Source organism: Manis javanica, chromosome X (genome assembly GCF_040802235.1).
Source record: "Manis javanica isolate MJ-LG chromosome X, MJ_LKY, whole genome shotgun sequence".
Classification (NCBI taxonomy): domain Eukaryota; kingdom Metazoa; phylum Chordata; class Mammalia; order Pholidota; family Manidae; genus Manis; species Manis javanica.
In genome coordinates, this window is record NC_133174.1 from 4484856 (window position 1) to 4510128 (window position 25273).

At 44.1% G+C, this 25273-nt stretch overlaps 1 protein-coding gene across 2 annotated transcripts in view; it reads right to left on the reverse strand.

Moving 5' to 3' along the window:
• The window catches only part of ANOS1 (anosmin 1), a 154390-nt gene that overhangs the window by 13535 nt on the left and 115582 nt on the right, over positions 1–25273 (reverse strand). For both annotated transcript variants that reach the window (XM_037013428.2, XM_037013427.2), the window contains 5 exons: positions 20168–20352; positions 18038–18167; positions 10042–10247; positions 7017–7161; positions 2291–2437 (listed from right to left, as the gene is read on the reverse strand). In XM_037013428.2, the coding sequence (XP_036869323.2) occupies positions 2291–2437; positions 7017–7161; positions 10042–10247; positions 18038–18167; positions 20168–20352 (813 nt within the window). The remainder of the gene's footprint in view (positions 1–2290; positions 2438–7016; positions 7162–10041; positions 10248–18037; positions 18168–20167; positions 20353–25273) is intronic.

Below are 25273 nucleotides of genomic sequence, written 5' to 3' on the forward strand. Positions count from 1 at the left end.
GGACATACGCCCAAAGACTCTATAGAAAGATGAAAATTAACTTGCATATAAATACATACACACACACACACACACACATACATATATATTTCAGTTCCCACAAAAATGGCACCACAAAGCTTTGAGGGAAGAATCATGTTGAAATAAATGATGCTAGGTCAGTTGGAGGTCAAGAGTGAAGAAAGAGAAAGAAAAGAACAGTGACCCCCTCAATTCTGGGTCAAAGTCAGCCTAAGAGCGAAAGGTTCAACAGTGTCGATACCACGAGATAAGGAGACTGTGTCTGTGACTCTTGTATCAGCAAAGATTGCTTACACGAGACAAGAAGCCACTAACCGTAAGGGAAATAAAATGCTGAATCGATCATCTCTGAGCATACAAACCATTAAGAATTGAGGAAAAAAGGTAAGCGGGTCAGAGGGAGAGAAAAACTTAAAACTACACAAAGGCAGCAGATGGCTCAGAACTCCAAAGGTAAAGGACTGTTGAAGGGCAGACGGGCTAAATAGTTCCCGATGCAAATACAACAGGTATCAACATGACACCCGAACTGTCACTACACAGGTACCTGAATGGCTAAACTTTAAAAGGTGGGAAGTTCCACCTGGCGGAGAGAACGTGGCCCAGCTGGGAGCCTCGTGATGGGAATGTCCGTCCGTACAAGCACTTTCAAATGCTGTGTCTTCTAAAGCTCAGCTACCCAGGACCTAAGAATGTCGCCTCTGTGGGAGAACACTAGCACCAAAGATGGGTGTTCACAGCAGCACAGTTCTTAGGAGCCCATCACTGGAGCAAACCAAGTCTCTACCAACAGCTGAAAAGGTACCTGAATTGAGGTGCACGAGGGACTGCCATGCGGCACCAGAAATGGATGATTTACTGCTTCAGGCACCAGAAATGGGTTAGTTTCCTACTTCCCATATAACACTCACTGCAAGAAGGCAAATACAGACTGTGATTCCATTTGGGTAAATTTCAAACATAGGCCAGACCAGTCTTCAACTTTAGAACCCATGATGGGGATGGTTACTACTGATATTTGCCTGATGGTTGCTGTAAGGTGTTTGCATTTGCTGTGTGTATTTCTTGCATTTTCGATATTCTATTAGCAAAATGTTCTGTAAACTGTATCATATTGACATATAATTCTAATTTGAGATTGATAAATATAATAGATCACATTTTATAATTTAATATTTATGATAAAACTATTATTAAACTTAGTAATATGGATACATTATATAATTTTTAATTTAATAAAAAATATTGAGTGAAATGTAACTTTAATTAACATGATAGTAATATTAATTGTAATGTTATTTAAGCTGCAGAACGGATGTCAACAGCTTGGGAGAAAATTCTCAAACGAAAAGAGCCCAAACACCAATAGACCTTAAGGCACACATCCGATAATCTCAGTGAAATCACGTTTCAGAAGAATTAAAAATGTATGTTAGATTAGTATGTATGTCAAATAATTCTAAGAGTACTATTTCAGTATTACAAAACAAATATTCTCAGAATAAAGACAATGAACCAATAAAGAAGAATTTATTCTAAAGTTAAGTATTCAAATAGTAATAGAAACAAAAAATTTATTCTAAGGATAAATGTTCATCACAGTATTAATTATGTTATGGATATCTGAAGGCACCTCCATGTTTTATTGTAGTGGAGCGATAGTATGTTACGATACTCTGGTGTCATAGAAGGCAGCAATTAAGATGTTATGAAAAATACATGACAAGAGAGAATACTCATGTATTACCATATGAAAATATTTCACATGCTTCCTTATTATTTATATACCACATTTACGTAATAAATGAGGAAACACACACGCAAAGGAAACTTCTGAAGTTTTCCACTAGAATGCTGTTTCCATGAAAATGATACCAAGATAAGTGACTCTTTTCTATTTTTTCCAGATTGGTTGTGTTATGGGTCTTTTCAAAATAAAAAGCTGATTTAGGACAAAAATTTACAGTGCAAGATATTAAGTACTGTGAGGGCTTTGGACACAAGATCAGACTTGTAGGAAAGAAACGAAGATAGATCAATATCCCCGAGATGTTATGATCTGGGCCGTCAACTTGCTGATTTCAAAACTTGACACAGATTCTGGGAGTCCACAGAACAGCAAGGTATTTTTTAAAAAAGTATTTAAGTGTTTCGTTAGGCTACTGTTTTCCTTAGCGTGAACACCAAGGCTGGACATTGCCTTCTGCACAGGTACCAACTATTTCACTAGCTAATTAAAGCAAATACCAGATAGAAAACGTGTGCGCACCTTCGGCCTTTTTCCAATAGACCTTCACCTGCAGCTGGTCGTCTTGGTAGAATGGAGCTCCGATTTCCAGGAGGCGGGTGGGCGGTCTTCTTGGAAATGAGGGCTCTATGTGCATCACACTTTTTCTAGGTTTCCCAAGTTGTTCTTCTGCAAAAAAGAACAGCATTCTAATTCACTTGTTAAAAACAATTACATAACCTGGTATTCATCCCAGTACATTTAACTTCATTCTATTATGCATTCCTAATTCAGTGCCTATGTTTTACAGTGAAATGTAACATAAAACTGCAGACTGTTACATGCTCAAGTTGATGCCACCCCCCTTCACGATAGGTCGGGATACGGGATACCCAAAAGCCGGGAAACGGGATACCCAAAAGCCTATTACATGTCATCCCCAGAATTTCAGTTGTTAATTGATATGAATTCAAGGCTTGAGAGATGCTCTGATTTAAATAAGACATATACGTAGTATTTCTCATTACAGATTTCTTTTGTAGTTGTGAAGGAAACACACAAAATAATATTAAAATACAGTATCATGGAAACAATATGGACAGCTCTTCTTAGAAATACCAACATTACACATTAATACCTGGTGCAAGACCTTAAACGGAAATATTGTTCAACTGTGTTTTAAATAACAGGATTTCAGTTCTTTACAAGCCCATTTATGCTTCTCACTCCTTTAACAATCTGTGATGTGGAGCATTTGCCTGTGTATAATCAAGACAGAAGCTTAGATTGTATGTTTCATCTCCAAGTGAATAGTCTTCCTACTTTCTATTTTATGCAAACTTTTATTGTTTATTATATAACAGAGTTTCCTATAGCTGAAGATCGGACTGGTGTTGGTTGACTGAATGACTCTAGTGCAGAAACATGTCAACACATAGGCAGGGCACATGGAAAGGACAGAGAGGCACATACTTCAGTCCTGGGAACATGTTCCGGACTCGAAGGTGAGCCCTCCACTTTCACTAGTAAACAAAACTGGGAGGAAAATCATTTCTACCTTTTCTGAAAAGGAATGAGGTCTGATTTAGACTCTTTATAGTACTAAAGTTAAGAGAACTGAGTGACTTATTTTTTTTTTAACGTCAAAAATTTGATTAATTTTAACAGAGAGATTTGGGGTACTTTCTCTCCTCCCCACCTTTATTTTGGAGAGTTAGAAGAATATTCCAGTTGCATGAGGTGACTGTAAAACAATTAGAATCTGCCAGTCCTGAAAATAAATTCCTCCTGCCTCCAGAAAAGCAAGTTACATTTCTATTCAGGACAGTGTTATGTCTTTCTTCCTTCAAGGGACCCTTTTATAAAACTACATGAACATTCAGCCTTTGCTTGCATAGAAATTTTTATCACTAAAACACCTAGCAGCCTGCAGACTTGTAAAAATATAACTCAAAAAAATAAATTACATGCTGACATTTACTATTCTCCTTCCTATAAAATATAATTTCCCCTGCTTATACTATAAAGCTGTAATTATTCTTCACTTCTAGTTGGTTCATGATGAAATATACAATGTTCTTGTAAAAGTCATAGACTAGTGTTTATGAGATTATATATCATCATCAGTATATAAAATCCTGACAAATGTTCGGCTATATCCTGCATAATCCTTTATAAAGCCAGACTCCCGTAGGTCACCGAGCCCCAAACAAATGTGTTACGACAGGTACTTTACATTACTACTTTTTAAATTTTCCTTTAATACTTTTCTGAATCCATGTGACAAGAAGCAGTGAATCCTTAGAAAGTGGCCTTTGATGGGTCAGCTTTCATGCAAGTAAAACACGATCTACTTTAACAAGAAGATTAGGAAGTGACATTAACACTCAGAAACAACCTCTCCAGTGGAGAGGAGCTGGTTGGCTTGTAGGTAACAGAGGGATTCATTTGGTTTCATAAAGATTTCTGGAGCGACGCTGATGGACTCTGAAGTCTGCTGTGGACGCAGAGACAATCCATGTTCTCTGAGCAGATGAGATTCTGGTTCTCCAAGTTGGGGAGGCATAAGTCTAGACCCCACACAGTGGAGGCTATCATCTGCATAAGAAGGGCACCACTCCCTCAGATGACAGAGGACAGGAGACGGTAAACATGTGGGAAAGGGTAGACATGCCTCTATTTGTGGGGAACCATGCAGCTTCCGAGAGGGAGGAATTTAGACCACACTGTGCAGTGTGGCTTAAGGTATGTGTCACAGAGAAGGTTTATAATCATACTCGGGACAGAGGGAGCAGCTAATTAGGGGAGATCTCCCCGGAGGACGTAAGCTCAACAATGGGCAGCTTTCATTGTGGGAAGAAACCTGTACGACGTTACGGCAGTCTGCAATGTCACACCAGGTTCTAGTGGGGCAGGGCTGTTGTCTACTGGAAAAAAAAACAGAAGGAACTCAAAAGTTAAACTTATTTTACACGACACATGAAACCCCCAGCATGAGAAACCAATGAAAATATCTTGGCGGAAAGAGAAGTTTAAAGGGTTTTGGTCTGAGAGGATAAAGGGCATGAAGGGTGAAGGGTGTAATTCGGGAGAAGTAAACCCACAAAGGTGGCCAGGTGACGCTCACGGGGGCGGACCTCGGTCCAGGACCGTCTGCTCGGTGACTCATACTTTCTAAAGACCGGCTGTATCTACAAAACGGACGTGTAAGAAAGAGCAGGAACAGAAATACTAATTAAGAGGCTGTTTTAACTTATAAGAAGGAGACAACAATGGCCTCAACGTGGGAAGGCTCTGCAGATTCCACAGAGCATTTGAAATCAGAGAGCAAAGGGCGTCCTAAAGAATAGATTTCCAGAGGAAAGCAAAGGGAAGCCTAGAGAATGGCCTGTGGATTTTTGGGCTTCAACAAAAGGGTGAATGGTGGGGCCCTTTGAGGCAGAACAGCCAGGGGAGAGCAGGTGTGAGAGGGAAATCGAGAGCTCAGGTTTGGGTATGTTCCGTGTGGAACACCTGTTAGCCATCCAAGTGCCGATGCCCAGCAAGCCGCCGAGGGCAAGGTTTTGGAGATCAGGGGGTGGTGAGGCTGGCAGGTGTGGGAACCATTAGGCTATGGATGGTTGTTGAATCCATATGACGCACTAACACCTTCTGTCAGGCTGCCTCAGCTCCCCCATCCTGCCTGCCAGGGCCGAGCTCTCTGCACACAATGCTCTGTTGCAACCCTCTGCACCCGCCCATCTGGCTGCTGCATTTGGATGGGAGGACGCCCTACCCTGTGAGTGCACAGTGGTCTCATTCCCAGGGATGCATGAGGAACACTGCGGGGCTCTGTCCCCACCGCCACCTTAGTTCCTTCTGCTTGCACGGCTCCTACAGTCCTGCGAGCAATGGACTGGTCTTTGTATGATCGCGTTCACATGTTTATCTTCCACATTCACCATTAGGCACTTTCAACGCACAGATCAAAATGCATGCAGTGCGGACAGTGATCGTAATGTCTGTACACATGGGAGTGTATTTGCATGTGGTGCGTATATGCATGTGGATGTGTGTGCATGTAACTACGTGGTACCATACAGCGTATAGAGTCTATGCGGTACAAATATTCTATAGCGTACACGTTCATAGTGTAACGGAGTGAGTATTCCCACCGTTAGACAGTCAGGGCTTCATGCATAAGCACACATTTCAGTTTGATGAATGACTGAACAAATGATAGGTTTAATAAATGAATAAAGTAACTAAACACAAAAAAGGTCTCATGAGAATTTTCAGGTGAAAGCTGTACTGTAACCAGACTCACACACGGAAACAGTAGATGGTTCAGATCTGGTCCCCAAAGAGACTGTTCCTCAAGCACGTAGGGAGCTCTGTTTTGAGACGGATTTTGAAAGCATCCTTTCAAACAGACCTGCCCGTTTGGATCCTATTGCTCGCCCGGTGGGAGAAGACAATTATGAGCAATCAGTGCATCTAACGCCGGAGACCAGGCTTGCCCCTCGTAAATTCAAACCAGCTTTAAACACATTCGTCTTCCCTCTCGGCACCAGGCTCGCTGCATGACGAAAAGCAGACGCCACGACGAGGCTCTGCCAGCCCAGGAATGAACGTCGCCGGAGCCCCACCCCAGTGGCCTGCCCCCTCTCCCTCCTCGAATCTGCTCGACCGTCAGCCTTTCCGGGAGCTGCCCCACTGCAGGCTCTGAGCAGTCCCCACTCGCACACAAAGCCAAAAACATCGAGCCACTTATTTTCCAGCTCGGAGATGAGTGACGTGCAACGCTGTCCTCCTGCTTTGCTCAATTCATAGCAAACACGCTAGTTTAGAAAAAGGGGAAATAGGGAAAACCAAAATGAGAATGATTTACTCACTGGACTATTAGGTAGCTTTGCCGGCATTAATTATGGCCTCTGTGGAGCAGCAATAAAAGTGGGCATGTCTTAGTTTTAGGTGAAAGCAAAAGTTTAGCACTACTCCACAGAATTTTTATTTCCCTTAAAAACAAGCATGCATAGGCACCAGGACCCAAAATTATGTAAGTATAAGAATGTGCTGGCATGAGAACTAAGTTTTCATGTCAAGTTTCCATTACGACACCAAAATACTGCACATAAAGTAGATAGAAATAAAGAAAAATCCAATACATGGCTATTGGTGTGAAGTTTGATGCATCATCATAAGATGTAAAGAAAAAAAAACCCTCTTCTTCTCAGGGTGATGGCTCGGTAGGTGGAAAACCCTTGGGAAGAATTGGTAAGTCACTTACTGCGGTGGGTGGTGTGTGTGGACGTGAAATGAAGAGCGGCCTTTGGACTCTTGAGGCGGGTCTGTCCCCAGTACGTGACGGCCTGCAACTCCACGCTGTAGTCACAGTCCGCCTGCAGCCTCTCCAGAGTCACGGAATTCTGAGCCTGCGAAGGAAAAGAAGACGTACAGACTCCAGGACAGGCCCGCTGCCTCTCACCCTCAGGGCACAGCCTCACACGTCCCCGTGAGGCAGACCGGCTTCTACCTCCCGTATGCCCTCGATGTCCTCAGATCACTAGGGGGCTTCCCAAGCAATGACCATGAGGAGTCATAGTCACTGCTTGAAAAGATTCTCCTAGGGACCTTTAGGACCTGAAAATCCAGTTTTATTATGGATCAGAATAAATTTCCTAGAAAGCCTTCAGGCTAATTTTTTTTTTTTTTTTGGAAATTATATTCCTAATCCTCTCTGGCAATTGTCTGGAAATGAATGAATCATTCTACCACCACCCCTCGCTAGATACCACCTCACAGAGCAAGGACCACTGTTTGTCATAAACGTACAGAGGTGCATGTTCGCACATGCCTGGACAAACTATGAATTGGCATTAATTGCGTATCTTTGATATTTAGTCTAGATCTTTGATGAGTAAATTTTCACCAGAAATTGAAGGAAAAGCCAAAATACTTTAAGAATTTTTTCTGCCATTGTACTTGTAAAGTATGGAGCACTCACCCCGTTCTCTCTGCATGATGCTATCAAAAGACACAGTCAAAGAATGTAATTTGCTCACAGTCATACAGGGATTCTATCAAAGCCTGAGCAATCCAGCCACACAGCCAGGTGAACAAGGCATTTGATGGTGAGTCAAACAGCTCCTGTGCCGGCAGGGAAGGCCTTTCCCACGGCTTACAGGCATTAACAGCATACTCAAGTCCCTTGCAAGAATGTGTAATTAGGAGACATAAAGGTATTATCTCAGATTTCAAAATATTTATCAAAATGCAATGCATGTGATGATATCACATGGCCCCTAGGCTACAAGAAGTCTTGCCTATACATGGTCAAACTGGTGGTATTCACATCCATGAAGGAAAAAAACGTGTCCACCACACAGCAGGCAGGTGGAAGCACGTGCCGTCCCATGGAGAGCATTCCAGTTTTGTGTACAATGTGCTGTACAAAGGGTATTGCCTGGAATCATCAAACATGGACTCAATCGCATAACTGACCCTCTTGTTAAATTCCACAATCGCCTGTTCACATTCTGATCATAATTTTGGGTCTTGGGAGAGCTTTTCAGGGAGAGAACATGATTGTCATGGGCATTCCAGAATTGTGTGCGTTACAGGCTCTGTAAGTTAACAGACGGCATCACTGTATGATTCGGGCTTTTGAGGGGTTAGCGCGACTCGCCATCTCCCATCTGCGCAGCTCTGGAAGGCTGACTGGACTGCATTTCCAGAAGGGGAAGTCGGAGCGGCAGACTCTTGATTTTTGGCTTCTCCCAGGTGTGGCCAGGTCCGCGCCCAGCAAACATCTCTGTGCCTCGTGGACTTTCTTCCTCTTTTAAACTGTGGGATGTCTGCATAAACCACCAATTCCCAATTTCTCTAAGGGTTTCCTGTTGGACTGCATATCACTCTCCCTAAATTATTATCTTTAGCAAGTAAAATAAAATCCACTTTTGAAAGTGCATTCCCTTGAAAATTTCTCTTCCCTTATCTACCAAGGATACTAGAATACGATCTTAGGAGATGGGAAGCCAAAGAAGAAAATTTCATAATTTCTCATCGGTTTTTTTTTTGTGTGTGTGTGTATTTCCAGTTTCTAATGCTCCTTATCAATTGGTCAAATGTTAATATTGAGAACTTGAGTGATCCACACGACTTACAGTGTGACCCTTGTGGACCAAATATATAGTGACTTGTAAGACAGTGACCCATGATTTAGGCTACTCAAGGTCTATTAAAAATTATCACTAAATTTTTACTTCACTTTTTATCTAATTGCTATATGATGGAAATAATTGCAAACTTCCCAACTAATTCGATGCACATGTGTGTGTGTGTGTGTATGTGTGTGTGTGTGTGTGTGTGTCCACGTGTGTGGTGGGGGCTGCCAGCATTTCATCAAGTCACATTTTGCTCTCAATCCCTATGATTCAACATGAGCTCCTTCAGCTCTTCCTCCCAGCAAGCCTGGATCACCAATCTTCACTTGCTACAAAGTCCTTCAAAATAAAAAGGTGGGACTGTCAGAAAGTTTCTTAAAAATAAAACCACACAAGTATCAAGGCTAAATATCAACGATGTGGACTTTGTGAGGCATGTTCTGTAATTCTAAGTGGTACACAGTTTGGAATCTTCACTGCAAAGAAAAATAAGTCTTGCTATCATTTTTAGGTATTTGCAACCATGTATTGGTTTCTGGAATCCAACTTTACACATCAGAGGGGAAAATGTCTATGTAACTTTCATAACAAGAGAGAACGTATACTGTGTATATGAAAAGGAAACTCAATATCTTTTTATGCACAAAGCATTTCATAGAATGCAAAATTATCACTGTCACAGAAACCTCAGTGCAGAAAACGGTTCGGAGATTTTATTTCTTGGCATCTGAAAAATAAACCATTCCAAGCTCTTTGAATCAATGAGAAAAATACATTGTCAAACATCCATTTCCCAAGCTGTGAACTGGTTCACTGATTAGATTATAGATGGGCACACCTTGCAACAGAAAAGCCATGAACAAAAGAACAAAATCTCAAACACAAGAAAACAAAATAAAGACCTAAATGTAAGGGGCATGTTGAATTACATCGTTTTCTATGAGCAGACAGGTAGGATGGAGGTCATTTCTGTTCCTCTCATTTATGGAGTTATGACTGCCCCTTGCATAGGAGCTGGTCCATAAACTCAACTGTTTTCACCTAAAGTGGTAAAGGCAAACACGGGCATGACCCTGCATTCTCTGAAGTCACCTGGAGCTCCAACACCTGCCTGCAAGGAGATGCCCCTCTTCCTCTCACTCCACTTACCCCGTCCGTCGTCTTCCTCCGCTTCTTTCTCGTTGGGACCAGGGACTTGCTGCTGGCCACCCAGCTCCAGAACACCTTGTAGTGGTGCACGGGGATGTCCGGTTCCTTGGGAAGGTCCCACACGACTGTCACGGTCACGCTCCCGTCTCCGTTCAGGGTGGAGTTCGCCAGCCGGAGGTTGGCTGGGGCTGCTGGTGCAGAGGGATCTGCAGTTCCAGGAGAAAGAGCAACCGTGTGACTCCAGCCAGGCATGAGAAGAAAATCCACACCCCTGGACGTGTCCTGACCCCACGGCCAGCACGTGAAGCATTGCCTTTTATGGGAAGAACCGCTGCAAACAAGCAGGAAGGTGTCTTCTGTGAGCCTCCATTCAAACTACAGTGTACAACACAACAAAATGAATGGGTTTGGGCCTTCTTTGTCATCTAGAGGGATCCTTCTAAGCATCTCATCTCCATCCCACTGCAAGCCAGCTGCATATTCCCTGGACTGAAAAGGAGAGAGCTCTGTAAAATGAGGGAACATTCTATTTGGTCAGTGGACATTAAATAAGTAAACAAAATAGAGTAGCTTTTGACAATTCTTGGAAGAAAAGACAGACGTCCAGCTCACACAAGTTACTGTTTTCACCTTTGTGGCTCCAGAGCTTTTGATCCTGGCATCAATCAGCTCAGAGCCATGGGAGATCAGCAACAACAAAGGGAAAACAAAAACAATCCATGTTACAAATTGGATAACTAAAACCTTTTTCTGTCGAGTGATATTAGTTGCTGGAATTATCATTCTGCAAGCGTCCATTTTCAACAGGGACAGGAAGATAACTAAGTATGTGGGAGGCTATAGGGTCTTCCCTTCATTTTCTGCCACTAACTGGGCAGGCATAGATGCCCCTCCCAACAAATGATTTATAGATCATTTGTTTCGTGGGACGACGCCCTCCCAGGGAAATGCTGTCAATAATTCTGATTAGAAAACCATCCGCATCAGAGGTGCGAAGACATTAAATTGAACGTGATATATGTGAAGAACACTGATGGAGAAATACTCAAGTTTTTATCAGGGTTGGTCATGTTTTTGGAATGATGGAAGTGCAAAGTATTTATTTTAAATCTCTCGCTTTTCTCTAAGATCTATAAAGATGGGAGGACTGGTTACTTGCTGAACTTGTAAGAAATGAGAACACCTTATGCGCGCATGTGTAGGTAAGTGGCTAATTCAGAGCCCATTACCTGATACTGTTCATCAAGTGATTGTCAACCAACCGACACTGGGACTTTCTGGGGGCACCTAAGACTTATACTGGGATATACTGATTCAGTGAGACGGGGTGGGGCCTGTTTATTTATATTATAATTACAGGCCTACAATACTTGTATGTTTTATGTGAAATATGTTTTTAATGTAAAACATACACACAGCTCTGATGTAGAGGATCTGCAGCGCAGGAGGAGAAAAGTACCCATACCTGGTGGCAAGTGGGCAGAGCATGCCACGGTCAATGTGGGGACGAACTTGCACCCACCGTCGAGGGCACAGTGAGCACGAGCTTCCTGTGGTGCTGGTTGAGCACAGCCCCCGGGCATCTCCACTGTGCCCCATGTGGACGAGGCCTCTGATCATTCTCTTTGAATCCCATTCTCCACTCGGACCCGCTCTGCTGGAGTCCCCTTTGGTCCCATGGGACTCATTTCTTAGAAAGGCTCTTCTCAGCCTCCCCTACCTGGTTCCTGCCCGTCCCTCCTCGTCTAAACAGGACAGCCTCTAGCTTCTGGACTCGGGGGGCCTCTTCTCTTGTCTTGGACTAGGGACCTCATGCGGTCACGGGCTTAAAAAAACGTCTTTATGCTGATGAGCCTCAAATGTACTGATGACTCTCAAATGTACGTCTGCAGCAGAGTCTACCCCTGAACTCAGATCCGGGTGTTTGCTGGTCTTCCTGGACCTGCACTTGGACGTCCCAGAGGCAACCCAGTGCGACTGAGCGTGGTGCTGCCTCCCCGGGGCCCTTGTCAGGACAGCAGGCAGGTGATTGTTCACTCCAGGAACCGTGTCCTGCCGCTCCTTGGCTTGTCAGCTGCCCACAGCCTCTCGTCTCAGGGCGGCAGTGCAGGCAATCTCCCCAGTGCCCTGCACTTGGCCCCCATTACCTCCCAAAGCTGCTTTCGTACTGCCCATCCCTCCGCTCTAGTCCCACCTGCTCTCATGCTATTTCCTGGACAGCAGAACCACGTGCTTCTGAGGCTCTCCCACTGGCCTTCCCTAAATGCTTTCCCCCAGAGCGCCCGGGTGGCTGGCTCCTCCCCTCCTGCACGTCCACTAGCTATCACCCCATTCAACAAGCTAACTGCTCTTCCCTTCCTCCATCAAAGGAGTTTTTTGCCGTGATTTTGTCCCACCTCGCTGTTCTCCTTACGACCGATGGATCTGCATCGCTCACGATGAAGCTCCGTAAGGGGAGGCTTTTGTCTCTGTTTTGCTCACTTCCATATCCTCTAGCACGTGGGAAGCGCTCGGTAAACATTCACCGAATGAGTAACAGACTTCTGCTACGTGCTGACTTTGAACTTCTAAGGTGACGTTTCAGTTCCGGTTTTAAACTCTGTCAGTTGGAATGGGTCGATTATAACAAGATCATAGAGGGCAGCGCAAAAGCAAAGAACTGCTCTTCCTGGTTGGAGTAAGAGGCTCGAAGCAGCCCCTCTTCCTGTTGTCTGGTTTGGTCTTTAGCCTTCAAAAAGGAGCTGCAGACCCTTTCTAAGAGGGGAAATTACTTTGTGAGTTTGTCGCCGCTTCAAGGCATGAGGAACAGTAACGGGTGTACAGGCAATCACAGCCATTCATGTTTCCAGTGATGCACCTGACTGTCTGTAGGCTGAGAATAAGCAGTTACCGTAAATCTTCCAGATTATTCTAGGCTCATAGGAAAAGTGCAAAATCATTCTCCTTGTCTAAAGAAATTTCAAGTTTAACAAGGTCAACTAATATTAGGTATTTCATCATTTCCTTAATGTAGGTCATCAACCTCATCAGTCCTTACTGCCCTGGAAAACCTCCTCACACCTTAGATGTGGTCATAATAATCCTGAACACCATCATCTAGTTTATGAAACATTATGAAACAGGAAACTACATTATGAAAACAATATATGAGGAAGTAACGCTTTCAAATATGTGCATTAATAATATTTGCTTTAGATCACCACCATCCAAAAGACAAACAACAACAAATGTTGGTGAGGTTGTGGAGAAAGGGGAACCCTCCTACACTGCTGGCGCGGACGTAAATTAGTTCAGCTATTCTGGAAAGCAGTATGGAGGATCCTCAAAAATATCTCAAAATAGAAATACCATTTGACCCAGGAATTCCACTCATAGGAATTTACCCTAAGAATGCAGCAGCCCAGGTTGAAAAAGACATATGCACCCCTATGTTTATCGCAGCACTGTTTACAATAGCCAAGAAATGGAAGCAACCTAAGTGTCCATCAGTACATGAATGGCTAAAGAAGACATGGTACATATACACAGTGGAATATTATTCATCCATAAGAAGAAAACAAATCCTACCATTTGCAACAACATGGATGGAGCTAGAGGGTATTATGCTCAGTGAAATAAGCCAGGTGGAAAAAGACAAGTACCGAATGATTTCATTCATATGCGGTGTATAAGAACAAAGAAAAAAACTGAAGGAACAAAACAGCAGCAGACTAGCAGAACCCAAGAATGGACTAACAGTTACCAAAGGGAAAGGGACTGGGGAGGATGGGTGGGAAGGGAGGGATAAGGGGGGTGGGAAGAAAGGGGGCATTACGATTAGCATGTATAATGTGGGGGGAGGGCACAGGGAGGGCTGTGCAACACAGAGAAGACAAGTAGTGATTCTACAGCATCTTACTATGCTGATGGACAGTGACTGTAGTGGGGTTTGTTGGGGGGGACTTGGTGAAGGGAGGAGCCTAGTAAACATAATGTTCCTCATGTTATTGTAGATTAATGATACCAAAAAAAAAGATATTTGCTTTACCCTTTCAAAGTAAAGCTCATTCTGACCTCAAAAGGGAAGTCGTCATGTCTACAGCCACAAGAATGGTATTACCCCAGTTCCACAACCTCGTCAATAAAGTAACAGATAACAGTACTTAGCAATATGTATCACCCGTACTAAGCATGCAGGATTTGCAAGTCTTTCTGCCCCTCACTAAATAACAACATGATCAAGGGATGCTTAAACACCAATTCGCTGGAGGAGATTCCAGTACAACCTGGAAACCAATGATGCTTTATCTTTTGGCACAAACCTCACCCACCATCATCGCCACACACATTTGGGGCTTTCTCAGTGGTTTTCTCAGTCCCAGCGTGAGAGATAATGCAGAACTGATTTGATCCTGGGAAATGATGGAAGCACTCTGGCGTTCCTTTCCTGAAACTATTCATATAGTTATTTTAAACTGTGATTCAAGATGCATTGGATTCATCTGCCACAAGAATCATGCACATATTGAGTGAAATAAGAAGGTGACAGCAGACACTCTGTGCCCAACCTCAATCCCTGGCACTTGTGCCAATGTCAGGGCACATCAGCTCCACAGAAGGCCAGCCTCACCTGAGCCTCTGCCAGGCCACGTGCGGGACAGATGTGCGGGGGGCAGTCGCATTCAGTGGCTGGCACCCCCCACAGGGAAGCAGCTCCTGCTGCCCGCAGAGGAGGCACCTTACGCTTCTTTCGTTCTCTTCCCTGTCTCACTTCCCCTCTCACCTGACCTGTTTCCTGGTCCCGTCCTTGATAAGCCACTTGCTCAAAGGCTTACCGCACATGGGCTTCTGGGGGAGCCCTGTCTTCAGCCCGGGATCCCCGTGTGCCCGGCTCACATTCTAAAGCACCACGTGCCGACACCCTTGGGAGTGGGCAACACGTACACCTGCTCTTCTGATGCTTCCTCTGGCTTGTTCCAAGCGGGACGGGACAGAAAAGTTTGGGCAGACCCTGGGTCTGGCAGGTCTGGTGGCTCGAAAAGGGTTTCCTCCTGGAGGTGACCTAGCAAGTCAATCTGCCATGTGGAAAGATTAACATTTCCATTTGCAAAATAAAAGTAGAAGTAGAAAGGGACTATATGCATTAGGCTGGTGGATTATTTGTGATTTTAACTGCTAATATTGAAGCCAATTTTCCATCTCAAATACCAGGGGAAAGAGAGCACAGAGAATTTGAATAAGTGATGATAGACATGATTGCAGCCTCTATTTCAGCTTCTCTGTTGCCAGCAAAACCCACAGATTTTACCCATATTTCTTCTGCAGCAGGTAGGGGTTAGCAATCAAAACGGTACTCACCAGGAGGGGGAAAAAGCATGAAAATGAGTTACCAATCTGTGAACACAGCTCAAGAGTTTTTTATAAAAATCATTAGTCTTGAGGAGTTAGAGGAAAATAAATGAGGTAAAAGGAAATGAACTTAACAGCCGGTCCGTCCTGGCAAAGCACAGACTAATTTTGTATTTAAACGTAACCATAAAGAAGAGGATGACAAGAATTTGGGCTTTTCCTTGAAAATCATGCTTATAGCCAATGACTCTCAGGCAGAAAGCATAAGCTAAATGAAACCCATTTTCTCAAGTTTTTTAATTTTACTTTTATTTTCAGAGGTACTCGTGGTAGATGAAAAAAAATCCCTTCCCCTTTCCCTAAACCCAGCCCTAAATTATGAAGACTGTACCCGATTCAAACACACAAGATGATTGCTTCCTCTTCAAACAGACCTTTGAGAAGCAACGACTCATCCTGAAAGCCACTGGGAGCCCCTGCACAGCTTACAGCTTGCACAGTTGCAGGTCTGGGGTCCAGTGGGACTGAATGAGCTTTTATGAAATGAAAACGCACCATGTTTTGACACCCATGCAGCCATCGTTACAATGTTCAATCTCCTGCTTTTACAGATATCCCCAAATCCATACTTCCCCACATCTCCCTGTGAAGAACATTCTAGATTTCTGTTCTTGTACTTCTTACGAACCCAAAATGTCTGGGCAGAACTCATCACAGATTCTATCTGCTAGAGTTTCAGCGAAGATGTAGAATTTTATGGCCTGTAAGTCAAATTTCAATAAAGTAGCTAAAAAAATTTTTTTGGCCCAGAAAGGCAGGCACTTTTGTACTTTTGATGAGATTGAGTAGGGTAGGGAAAGATGTGATACCCTCTTGTAGACGGTTAGGTATCCTTGAGACAAATCCTGGAAGAAATGTATTGCACCATTTAGTGGATTTATTATACTCCCATCATTTCTCTGACACATTGCCACTGGAACCAAAGTAGAATCCATCATGCATCCTGTTTAGACAGTTTTGGTTTGCAAGAAATGCAAGAACAGAAATCTAGAATGCTCCTACAATGAGATGTACGAAAGTCTGGATTTGGCGGGTATTTGTAAAAGCAGGAAATAGAACATTTCAACAGTGACTGCAGTGTTTCCCCAAACTGGTGCGTTTCCATTAACCGAAAGCCCATTTAAATGTGAAGGATGGCAGCTGTCATTCTAGACTGTGAAGGTGCTCAGATATACTCTGAAGGGCTGGGATGGCATGGCCTTGCAGCTTGCCCAGCATGAATGCCTCTTAAGTAATCAGCATGCACGTGACCAGCCCTGGGGGCTGTTAAAACACCTCTGCCAGGTCCCACCCGGCTCCTCTTAAAGGTCCTCAACATCTGTCTGCAGAGGCTGGGAACCACTACTGCCTCATGTCTGAATTTGTGGCCTAGACCTGAGAGCACCAGCCCGGATCCCCAGGCAGCCAAACAGATGGCAGCATTCGGATGACAACGTGCCTGGATCGCATCTGAACCCACTGGTCTCTAAATCATCAGACCAGTGGGGAAACCAGTCTTCCGACAAGGTTTTATGTCTTTATCATTTTCACTTGCAAGCATGCATATTGTACATGCCTCAGTGCAGGGGAAACATGCCCCTTCCTGTTCTTAAAAGGGCTTTCTAAAAGAAGGAGTTCAAAGTCTACAACATGCACTGTAATTGAATCCACATATCAAATTATTTTGGTTGCAAGTTTTCCACTGAAGATGACGATTTTGCAGAGAAAGGGGTGGCAACAGTATACACTGAGAAACAGATCAGCTGAAACATAAGTTTCCCGATCATGGAACAGAAATTGCAGTTTATAGTAGCTGGTGCAAACGTTCCCATAATGAAGGATGGAGAGGTATCACATTATTCATTAATATCACAATGCATGTTGTTCAAAGTAAGTTTAAATTAGCCCTCAGGGAAGAGAGTAACTGCAGATTAGTAATGAGTAGATTGATAACCTGACCAATCTATTATTTGGAAAACAGGATCTTGGTGATTAGCCACGCTTATATAATTAATTCAGAAGGTACACAGCCATCTAAACACATTTGGGGAAATAAACTTGGAGGTATTAGTATCCAATTATGTTTTTCAAGGATCACAGACTAACCTAATCAAAAATGTTATATGGTTCCTATTTATCAGATTGTACAATGGTTTTGAAATACCAAAAAAATAGGAACTTGACATACTGACAATAAAGATAAAGTGACTCAGGAAGGCCTTAAATTCTGGATGTTATGAAACTGAAGAGATGAATCCACACTCTACTTAATAATCATTTGACAAAAAGCTGCATAGTCTAATGTAGCTCAAACGAAACCCTTTCCTCCAAAAATTAATTGAACGGTGCCTGATGAAGACTGTCTTGAGGCGAAGGTTCAGCAGAGGCTGATAATGGGAAAGCACCAAGTCAAAGTGGACAAAGCCCCATCTTATTCCACCATCTCTGAAGGTAAAAGCCCCATGATGTCTTTCATCATAAATTCACACAGTGCCCGCAAACGCATCTGGTCCCACTCGCTAAAGACAGAAAGCCACCTGTCGGCCAGCATTAACTATGAACCCAGAGATACGGGGAGTGTGCATGCCATGTGTGCCTGGGAGTGTGGGGCCAGGAAATCGAGGCTGACCTTTGGAGGAGCGAAAGTGCTTGCTGGGGGCAGTGAAGCCTCGGGTCCCGTGCACGTTGACAGCCGCCACTCGGAACTGGTACCACCTGCTGGGTCGTATGTCAGTCAGCTGGACTCGCTCATCTGTGGTCTGAGGAGAAACGTCACAGAGCAGAGAGAGCCCTTTTACCCACACACGTCAGTTGGTCTGCATTATAAAGACACCGACTCATCAGCCTGCACAACACAGCCTTAACCTTCCTCTACGTTTGGGGACAAGTGTGGCTAATCAGGCTCTGTCATGAGGAGAGTGTCACAGAACCAGGCATTTCTGGGAAGCCTTCAATAGCTTGACCCCATTCATAAATATTTCACCCCAAAGAGTTCAAAGATGACTGGAAGTCCAAACCTTATGATAAGTGTGTGGGCTGTTTTTAAATCTGGTTAACAGATTTTTAAATACAACACTGGAGGGATTTAATCAACCAATTTCTACGTATGAGTGAGGATACACATGAGCTGATCTTACATGACAGACAAGAAAATGAAATCATCTTGAGATTACAGAAAGAAAATACCCATTTAGCTGGCATGCCAAACATAATTTTGGAAATAAATAGGAAAATCCACTGAACGTGAGCAATTTCTGCAAGGACATGTTAACTTAAATTTTCTTTGCTATCGAGTAAATCAAGTAAGATTTGCAAGGACCCAGGCATGTGTTCCTGAAGGATAAGGTGTGTTAATATATCTTTGTCTAACAAAACGTCAAAAGGAGAAAAAAACTGATACTGAGGGTGGAGGTGGCCTGTAGGCTCTGCTCTCTCTCCTGCTGTAGTTCTGAGATACCAGATAACTTCTATGGTCTTCCCACTCCCTCCTTCATCAAGCTAAGGGAAAATACACCTGCTTCTGTGTTGGATGGGATGGGAGCCCTGAAAACCGATGCCATGGAATAAACACCCCCGTTCTATGCCTCATCTATGCCTCATGCTGGGCTCAACCTGGCTGCTCCCTGGAGGAGGAGAACCGAACAGAAACCCTCTCAAACCTCACCCTGTAGCCATTTCCTGGAAATGAGGACGGGTTCACGTTAATATCTAAAAGAAGCTAAACGCTTGCGAGATCAGAGGAAGGATACGAACCCCCTCCACGTGGCTTTCTGCCTCGCGTGGCAGACTTTGGAACGACACTTGCACTGACCTCACCCTTCAGAGTTTTAGCCTTGAATTTGAAAAACGGATGTGAGCCTGGTACGTGCAGCAAGGAGCTGACCGAGAAGGAAAGAATTACATGTGCTGCCACCGAGCCCAAGTGGTGAACTAGAATCATGCAAGGTCTTCTCTCTCTCCAGGAAAGGAGGCTTAAAAGAGAGGCTCTTCCTGTCAGTTGCTTTCCTAAGCCTTTCAATAATGTGGGAATTCTTCCCTGTTGACCAATGTGGAAACGCATGAAGCGGTTTCATATTGGGAATGCGCTCTTTGTCCGTATCCGTGCTGTTTCCTTGCACACGGTAGTCCATTTAACAACTCTTAAAACGAGAGAAAATGTTTTGCTTTTCCCACCCCAAGAATAAAGGACGCTGCCGTGCTGAGACAAACTCCAGGAGAGCTACGGGGTCAGGTGGCGCTCGATCTGTAAGTTGACCAGGACTTGGAAAGCACTTAACAAAGATTGCTGAGCTGCTGGCTACTTCCACTCGGTCGGTCTGTGATATGAACCGCCCTCTGCACTACTGGAGTCTCTGCATGGAATAATGGCTCACGTGCAGGAGAAGGAGAAGCAAAGTGATGCAGACGATCAAATACCAGGTTACCTAGTCTCGTGGTATTCCGCATCCCTTACTCCATTAGGTTTTAAGTTTATCTCGAGGAAGTGCAGCTCTTGGCAGAAACAAATGTGAGCATTCAGCTTAGGAAACTATCTCCCTTCCACACACAGTTTGAGCAAATGAAGCCAACAGTCAGTCTTCTAGTTGTACAGTTAGGTCGTATCTACGATGCTCATGCTGCCTTGCGCAGATACACATGCTACTATTTCCACCTGTGGTTAAGCTCTCTCGGTACTCAGGCTATTCTGATGGAGGTGCACCTGTAGGTGTGGCATGGGTGTTACCTCCAGGGGGAAAAATGAAGATTAAGAAGCACTCACCTGGCCCACTGTCTGCCAATGGGTGGCATCGTCTTCGCTGGGATGGATTCCAAAATTCCACCTTCTCTGCACCACATAGATCACAGGCTCGATAGAAATATTGAATTTGGAGGACCACTTAATCTCCAGCTGTCCAGACTGCAGTTCTGTGAATCGTAACTCTTTTCTGGGCTTCAGGGGAACACCTGAAACAGGAGTGTATCAGTTAAAACCGTCTGCAAGTGACTTTCGGGGACTCCACGGTGAGGGAGGACATCTGCAGGAGAGACAGGTCTCATCTACTGCGAACTGAGGCCCGCCTCCTTGCACTGTCATTTCATTTCATTTCTGCATATGCACACTGGAAATCTCACGACCCCAAGTTCAGCCCCCCACATCTGGAGACCATTACCTCTTTCTTTCTCAGCTTGCCCATTTTTACAGAAGGTCTACATTGATTCCTGACTCTGGACTTCTTTCTTCACGGTAATCTCAAGAGCCATTTTTGTATGTGGGTTCTTCACAAAGAATAATGTCACTGAGTCACATCACCCGCGGCAGACGTGGAACTCAGGCAAGGTGGGAATCAGAGTCAAAACCCTTTTTTCTCCTCACGCCCCATTTCTACAGATACCTTCTACCGCCCTTGTAACACGATTCTCCGGCATTTGCTCCCCTTTCTATCTCGAGCAGGCTTGCTTTCAAGGGAAAAACCGTCAGGCTAAATCCTCTCCTGTGGTCGAACCGTACAAGAATGATTTCTGAAGCACGGGTCTTTTGCATTCCCCCAGTTGATTGCTGGGGCCCTTTCCTATGGGTTTATGGTTTAAAATTGGAAAATGATGAATGTGCAATGTCTGATTCTGGCCCGAGTGAGTGCCTCGTTTCAAAAGTGCTCACAGGTGTCTCATTTTAAGGCAGGTAATCACCCTCCTGTCTTTGTGCCCCTGCGGTGCATGCAAGTTGTCTCATGTTTGAAAGATTGAAGAACCACAGGTCAAAATAGTGGCCATGATGGCAAGGGAATTCTAAAACCAATTTATAATGCTAGTAAGATATGTGAGACTAATGGAATTAGCTTGAGCCTACAGCTTCATGACGTTCTATGCCATCAGATCCAAGAACACCAGTTCCCATTAATATCGTGTTTTTTTAGAATGAGCATCTGCCCGAACCACCAGCAAGTCATTTGAGAAATTTAGTTGATGATGCTCTCTTTCTGCATTTCTTGAGTTAAATACAGAGGAAATGGGAAAACATGCAAGTATGAAATGTTCAACAGCTGACGCATGTTAGTGAGCTTGGCTGAATTTCAACTCATTCCATTTTGACCTGAATTCATGCTACGGGAAAATTTTCAAGAGATAAAGCATCTCGGTGGATGGAGTAGAAAAATTTCAAAATAGTGTATTTATATCTGGCTGAAGTTCATTGATTTCCAAAAGCTATTTTCCAGGGAATGCATTCACCACAGTTGATGCCACCTCTGTTCTCACTGTCCGCACAGCCCTATACTTTGCTGTAAAGTCATTACTTTAATGCCATGAAGTGGGTAACGGTTAGTTACCTACATTTTGACCACCAAGTAATTGAGTCTGAGGAGTATAAGTTGTCTGGAGTTAAGACCTGATCTCAGGTTTCTCTGTGAATTTTCTGCCTCTTTCCACATTTTGAATTAGGAAAAGCCACTTGGCACAAGTAAAGAAAAGGGGAGGTGTGCAGAGATCTGCAGATCCCTTGGACGTTGGGACTCGAACGTCCTTGACGGTTCTGGACCCAGTGCCACCCACCCACCTGCCTGCTCAACAAGTCCCATCTCAAATGCCTCTCCCCAAAATGCACCCCTCCTCCTGCAATACAGGTCTTCACGAGGACGCCCTGCTTTGCATATCCGAGGGCCCTTTTGACTTATTCTCGCACCTCCCAGCATCCCACCGTTTTATCGCTCAGTATAATTTCCGAAAGTCCCAGGTCCTTCCATCTCTGCACTGACTGCACTCCCTAAGGCCCTTCTTCTCCTTTCTGGACCTGCACAATAGCTTCCCAACCCAGGTGCCTGCAAGTCCATCTCTTTTTTCTAATTCCCTCTTCACGGTGGTGGTTCGAGAGCAGAGAGATGGTCTCCTCTCCTTTCTAGACGATTCAGTAGCACCCCATTCTCAACAGGAAGCAGGGGAGACTCTCCGCAGCACATGGAAGGCATCCAGCTCTACGATCTATACCCACTTGCTTTCAGTTTACCTCCTGGCACAGTTTACAGGGCTGTCCCACAATCTACCTCTTTTCTAGAGGTAGAGCCCAGCTTTTCTAGAAACACACACTTCATACCACCACGGCCCATTGTCGTTTTTTCATTTTTCACTCTGAGATGTCTTTTCCTGTAGTTTCTGATTACAGACACTTGAATACTTCCAGGCACAGTCCAAATGCTACATTCACTATTTACTGCAGTCCAGATGCCACCCCTCAGGACCACTTTCCCTGAACCTCCCACCTGGAAATAAAGGCTCCATTCTTGTGCCTGTGCCCCAACATTCAGCCTGTGCCTATCAAATCACACATGTAACGGCCTCTCTCATTCAACCATGTCTGTCTTCCCCACCAGGCTCAGCTCCAGAAGTCAAGAAATTGTCTCCTTCATTCCCACACCTCACCTGTAGCCCAGCAAACGTTCAGTGTTTGCTGAAGGAACAGCCAACCCACCTCCTCAGCCTGCATCTGCAGAAATGAGGGGATGCTGAGACATTGACATACATCTCTGTGATGGTGGGAAAGCCCTCTCTGCCTGACAGTCCTTGGGGAAGGGAGGAGACTTAGAACGCACGTTCCTTGCCTCCTTCTCAGCCATGTACCTTCCAAGGACTCACACCTCTCTTTTCCAGCGAGGTCATATTACTCCAACATTTGTTTACTCTTACTTTTTTAAAAGGCAAATACTAAATAATAAGTAAAGCAGTATTAACTGTACAAGATGAAGTGGTTTTGTTGGACCGACAGAACTGTCAGTGCTTACAGAAGGACTTGGAACCTTCTGAGGTTATACTGTGCAATAAAATGATGGGATGCTGGGAGGTGCAAGAATAAGACAAAAGAGCCTTGGATATCCAATAAAACAAACAAAAAAATCAATCCCTGGCAATCCTGGATAGGATGGAAATCCCAAACTTAACAGATGATCATTTTAATCCAGAAGCAGCTCTATATTCTTTTTAGGTCAAGGAAAAAGCCTGGTGAAAATCTGTTCAGAGTGATGAGAAGCCAATCTGGACCAAATGATTACCTTGTACGGTTCTTGCCTGCCAGTATCCGTCTGGTCCGCATATTCCTACTGAGGGCTGGGCGGAGCTGGGAGGAGAACGTGGCCTCTTGAGAACAGCTCGCGAGTCACTTGATTTCTTTGCACATGGTAAAGAGAAGAGGCCTGACTAGCTCTTTCAACTCCTGGAGCACATTCTCTAAGACTTCCAAATGCATCTTTCTCCTTGGCTCTCCTCTGTATCACCCCCCTAGCATAAATGCAGCTACAGTAAATGCTCCAGCCGCTGGAGTAACCTGAACTCATCAGAAGCAAAGCCGTGCGTCCAAATCCCCCCCCCCCTTGCTATAAGGTTTTCATCTCAAACATCATTCAACTACCAGAGCCTTAATCGACCATAATGAGCATCAGGCAATGTCAGTTCAAATTTCTTCATTTAGAAATCTCTTCAATTATGATGTACAATAATCTTGCGATTTGCATGTTAAGAAATGACCCGTCTGCTTTGCATTAACGTCAGCTGGATCCCTTGATTGGAAGAAACTCCAGCAGTGGGCCGTAATTGTGTGCAGATGAGGCTGCGCCCCCCAGATCCCAGCTCCCACAGGCAGTCCTGCCGAGGTCCTGGCTAGCTCACTCAGCCTCCCAGCGGCATGAGCAGATTGTGGAACGCAGCACTCCTCGGTGTTTTTTATTATGCAAGTAACCAAACTTTTTCTTTTTTCATTGTTTTGGAACAAATCTGTCATCTGAAATCTAAACTGTTATGCAAAATTGGTTAAAAAATTTTAAATGCTATCACGTAACATCCCATGATAGGGAACAAGTGCATTTTTTTCTTGAAAGCGTTAACAAGTGGTTTGCTGAAATCAAAGGAGCAGCAACCCAATACTTGAAAAAATGTTGAAACTATACAGATAGAAAAGTCAATGGTGGGAGATAATCAGCAGTTGCAAATCACCAGATCTGATTATTCATGTAGAAATATTTGTGTCATGAGAACTGGCAAGAGAGAGTGTTGCAATAATTCCATAATCAATCACTACTTAATATCTCTCATAGTCAAGATTTCGTGTTTCTATGACATTGAGGTATTGGGTCACTATATTCAAAATGCTAAAAATTAATGGGTGATCCTGGTATCAGTCCATCCCCAGAGGCCTGAAAGTTAACTATTTCAGACATTAAGATATTCATGGAACTACTGAATCAACTCGATCATCAGATCTTTTTGAAAAAAGAACAAACTGAGACACCTGTAATCCTTAGTTCGTACATGGTAGAGGGAAAATGCTGATAATGGAGAGTCACACATTAACCAGAATCTTTACATTTGGAGAACAGTTTCAGCTCCTCTTTTTCCCCTCCCAAGCCATGGGGCACAGCTGAGAGTCGGGAGAGGCCGCAGTTTGAGCAGGAGCAGAATAAAGCGTAGCATCTTCTGGAGGGAAGTCAGTCTAGGCTAAGTCAGACTTAAAATAGGAACGGAGGGAATCAAAGGGAAATTAAGGGGCCTGGCGTGCCATCGTTCAGTTTACCTGTGGAAGGTCAGCCGTTCAAACTTGCACAATGCCACTGAGGTTCGCACTTCAGAGAACCAGCACCTTCAGGCCTCACCTACCCACGCTAACATTTTCAGGTCTTCTAGGATGCTGCTAACAATTTCCTTTATTTGGAGGGTGAATGAAAAGCTCTGCTGTTCCTTGGACTGTTTCAAACTGTAATGCTGGTCTATAAAGTATTAACCTGCTTAGAGGCATCAGCTAAAGACCATGAACCAAATCAAATGCTCAAATATAATGAATCCCTTTGTTGAACACCTTTTCAAAAATGTCCTGTTTTTAAGAACTCAGTTTCCCACCATAGAAAGC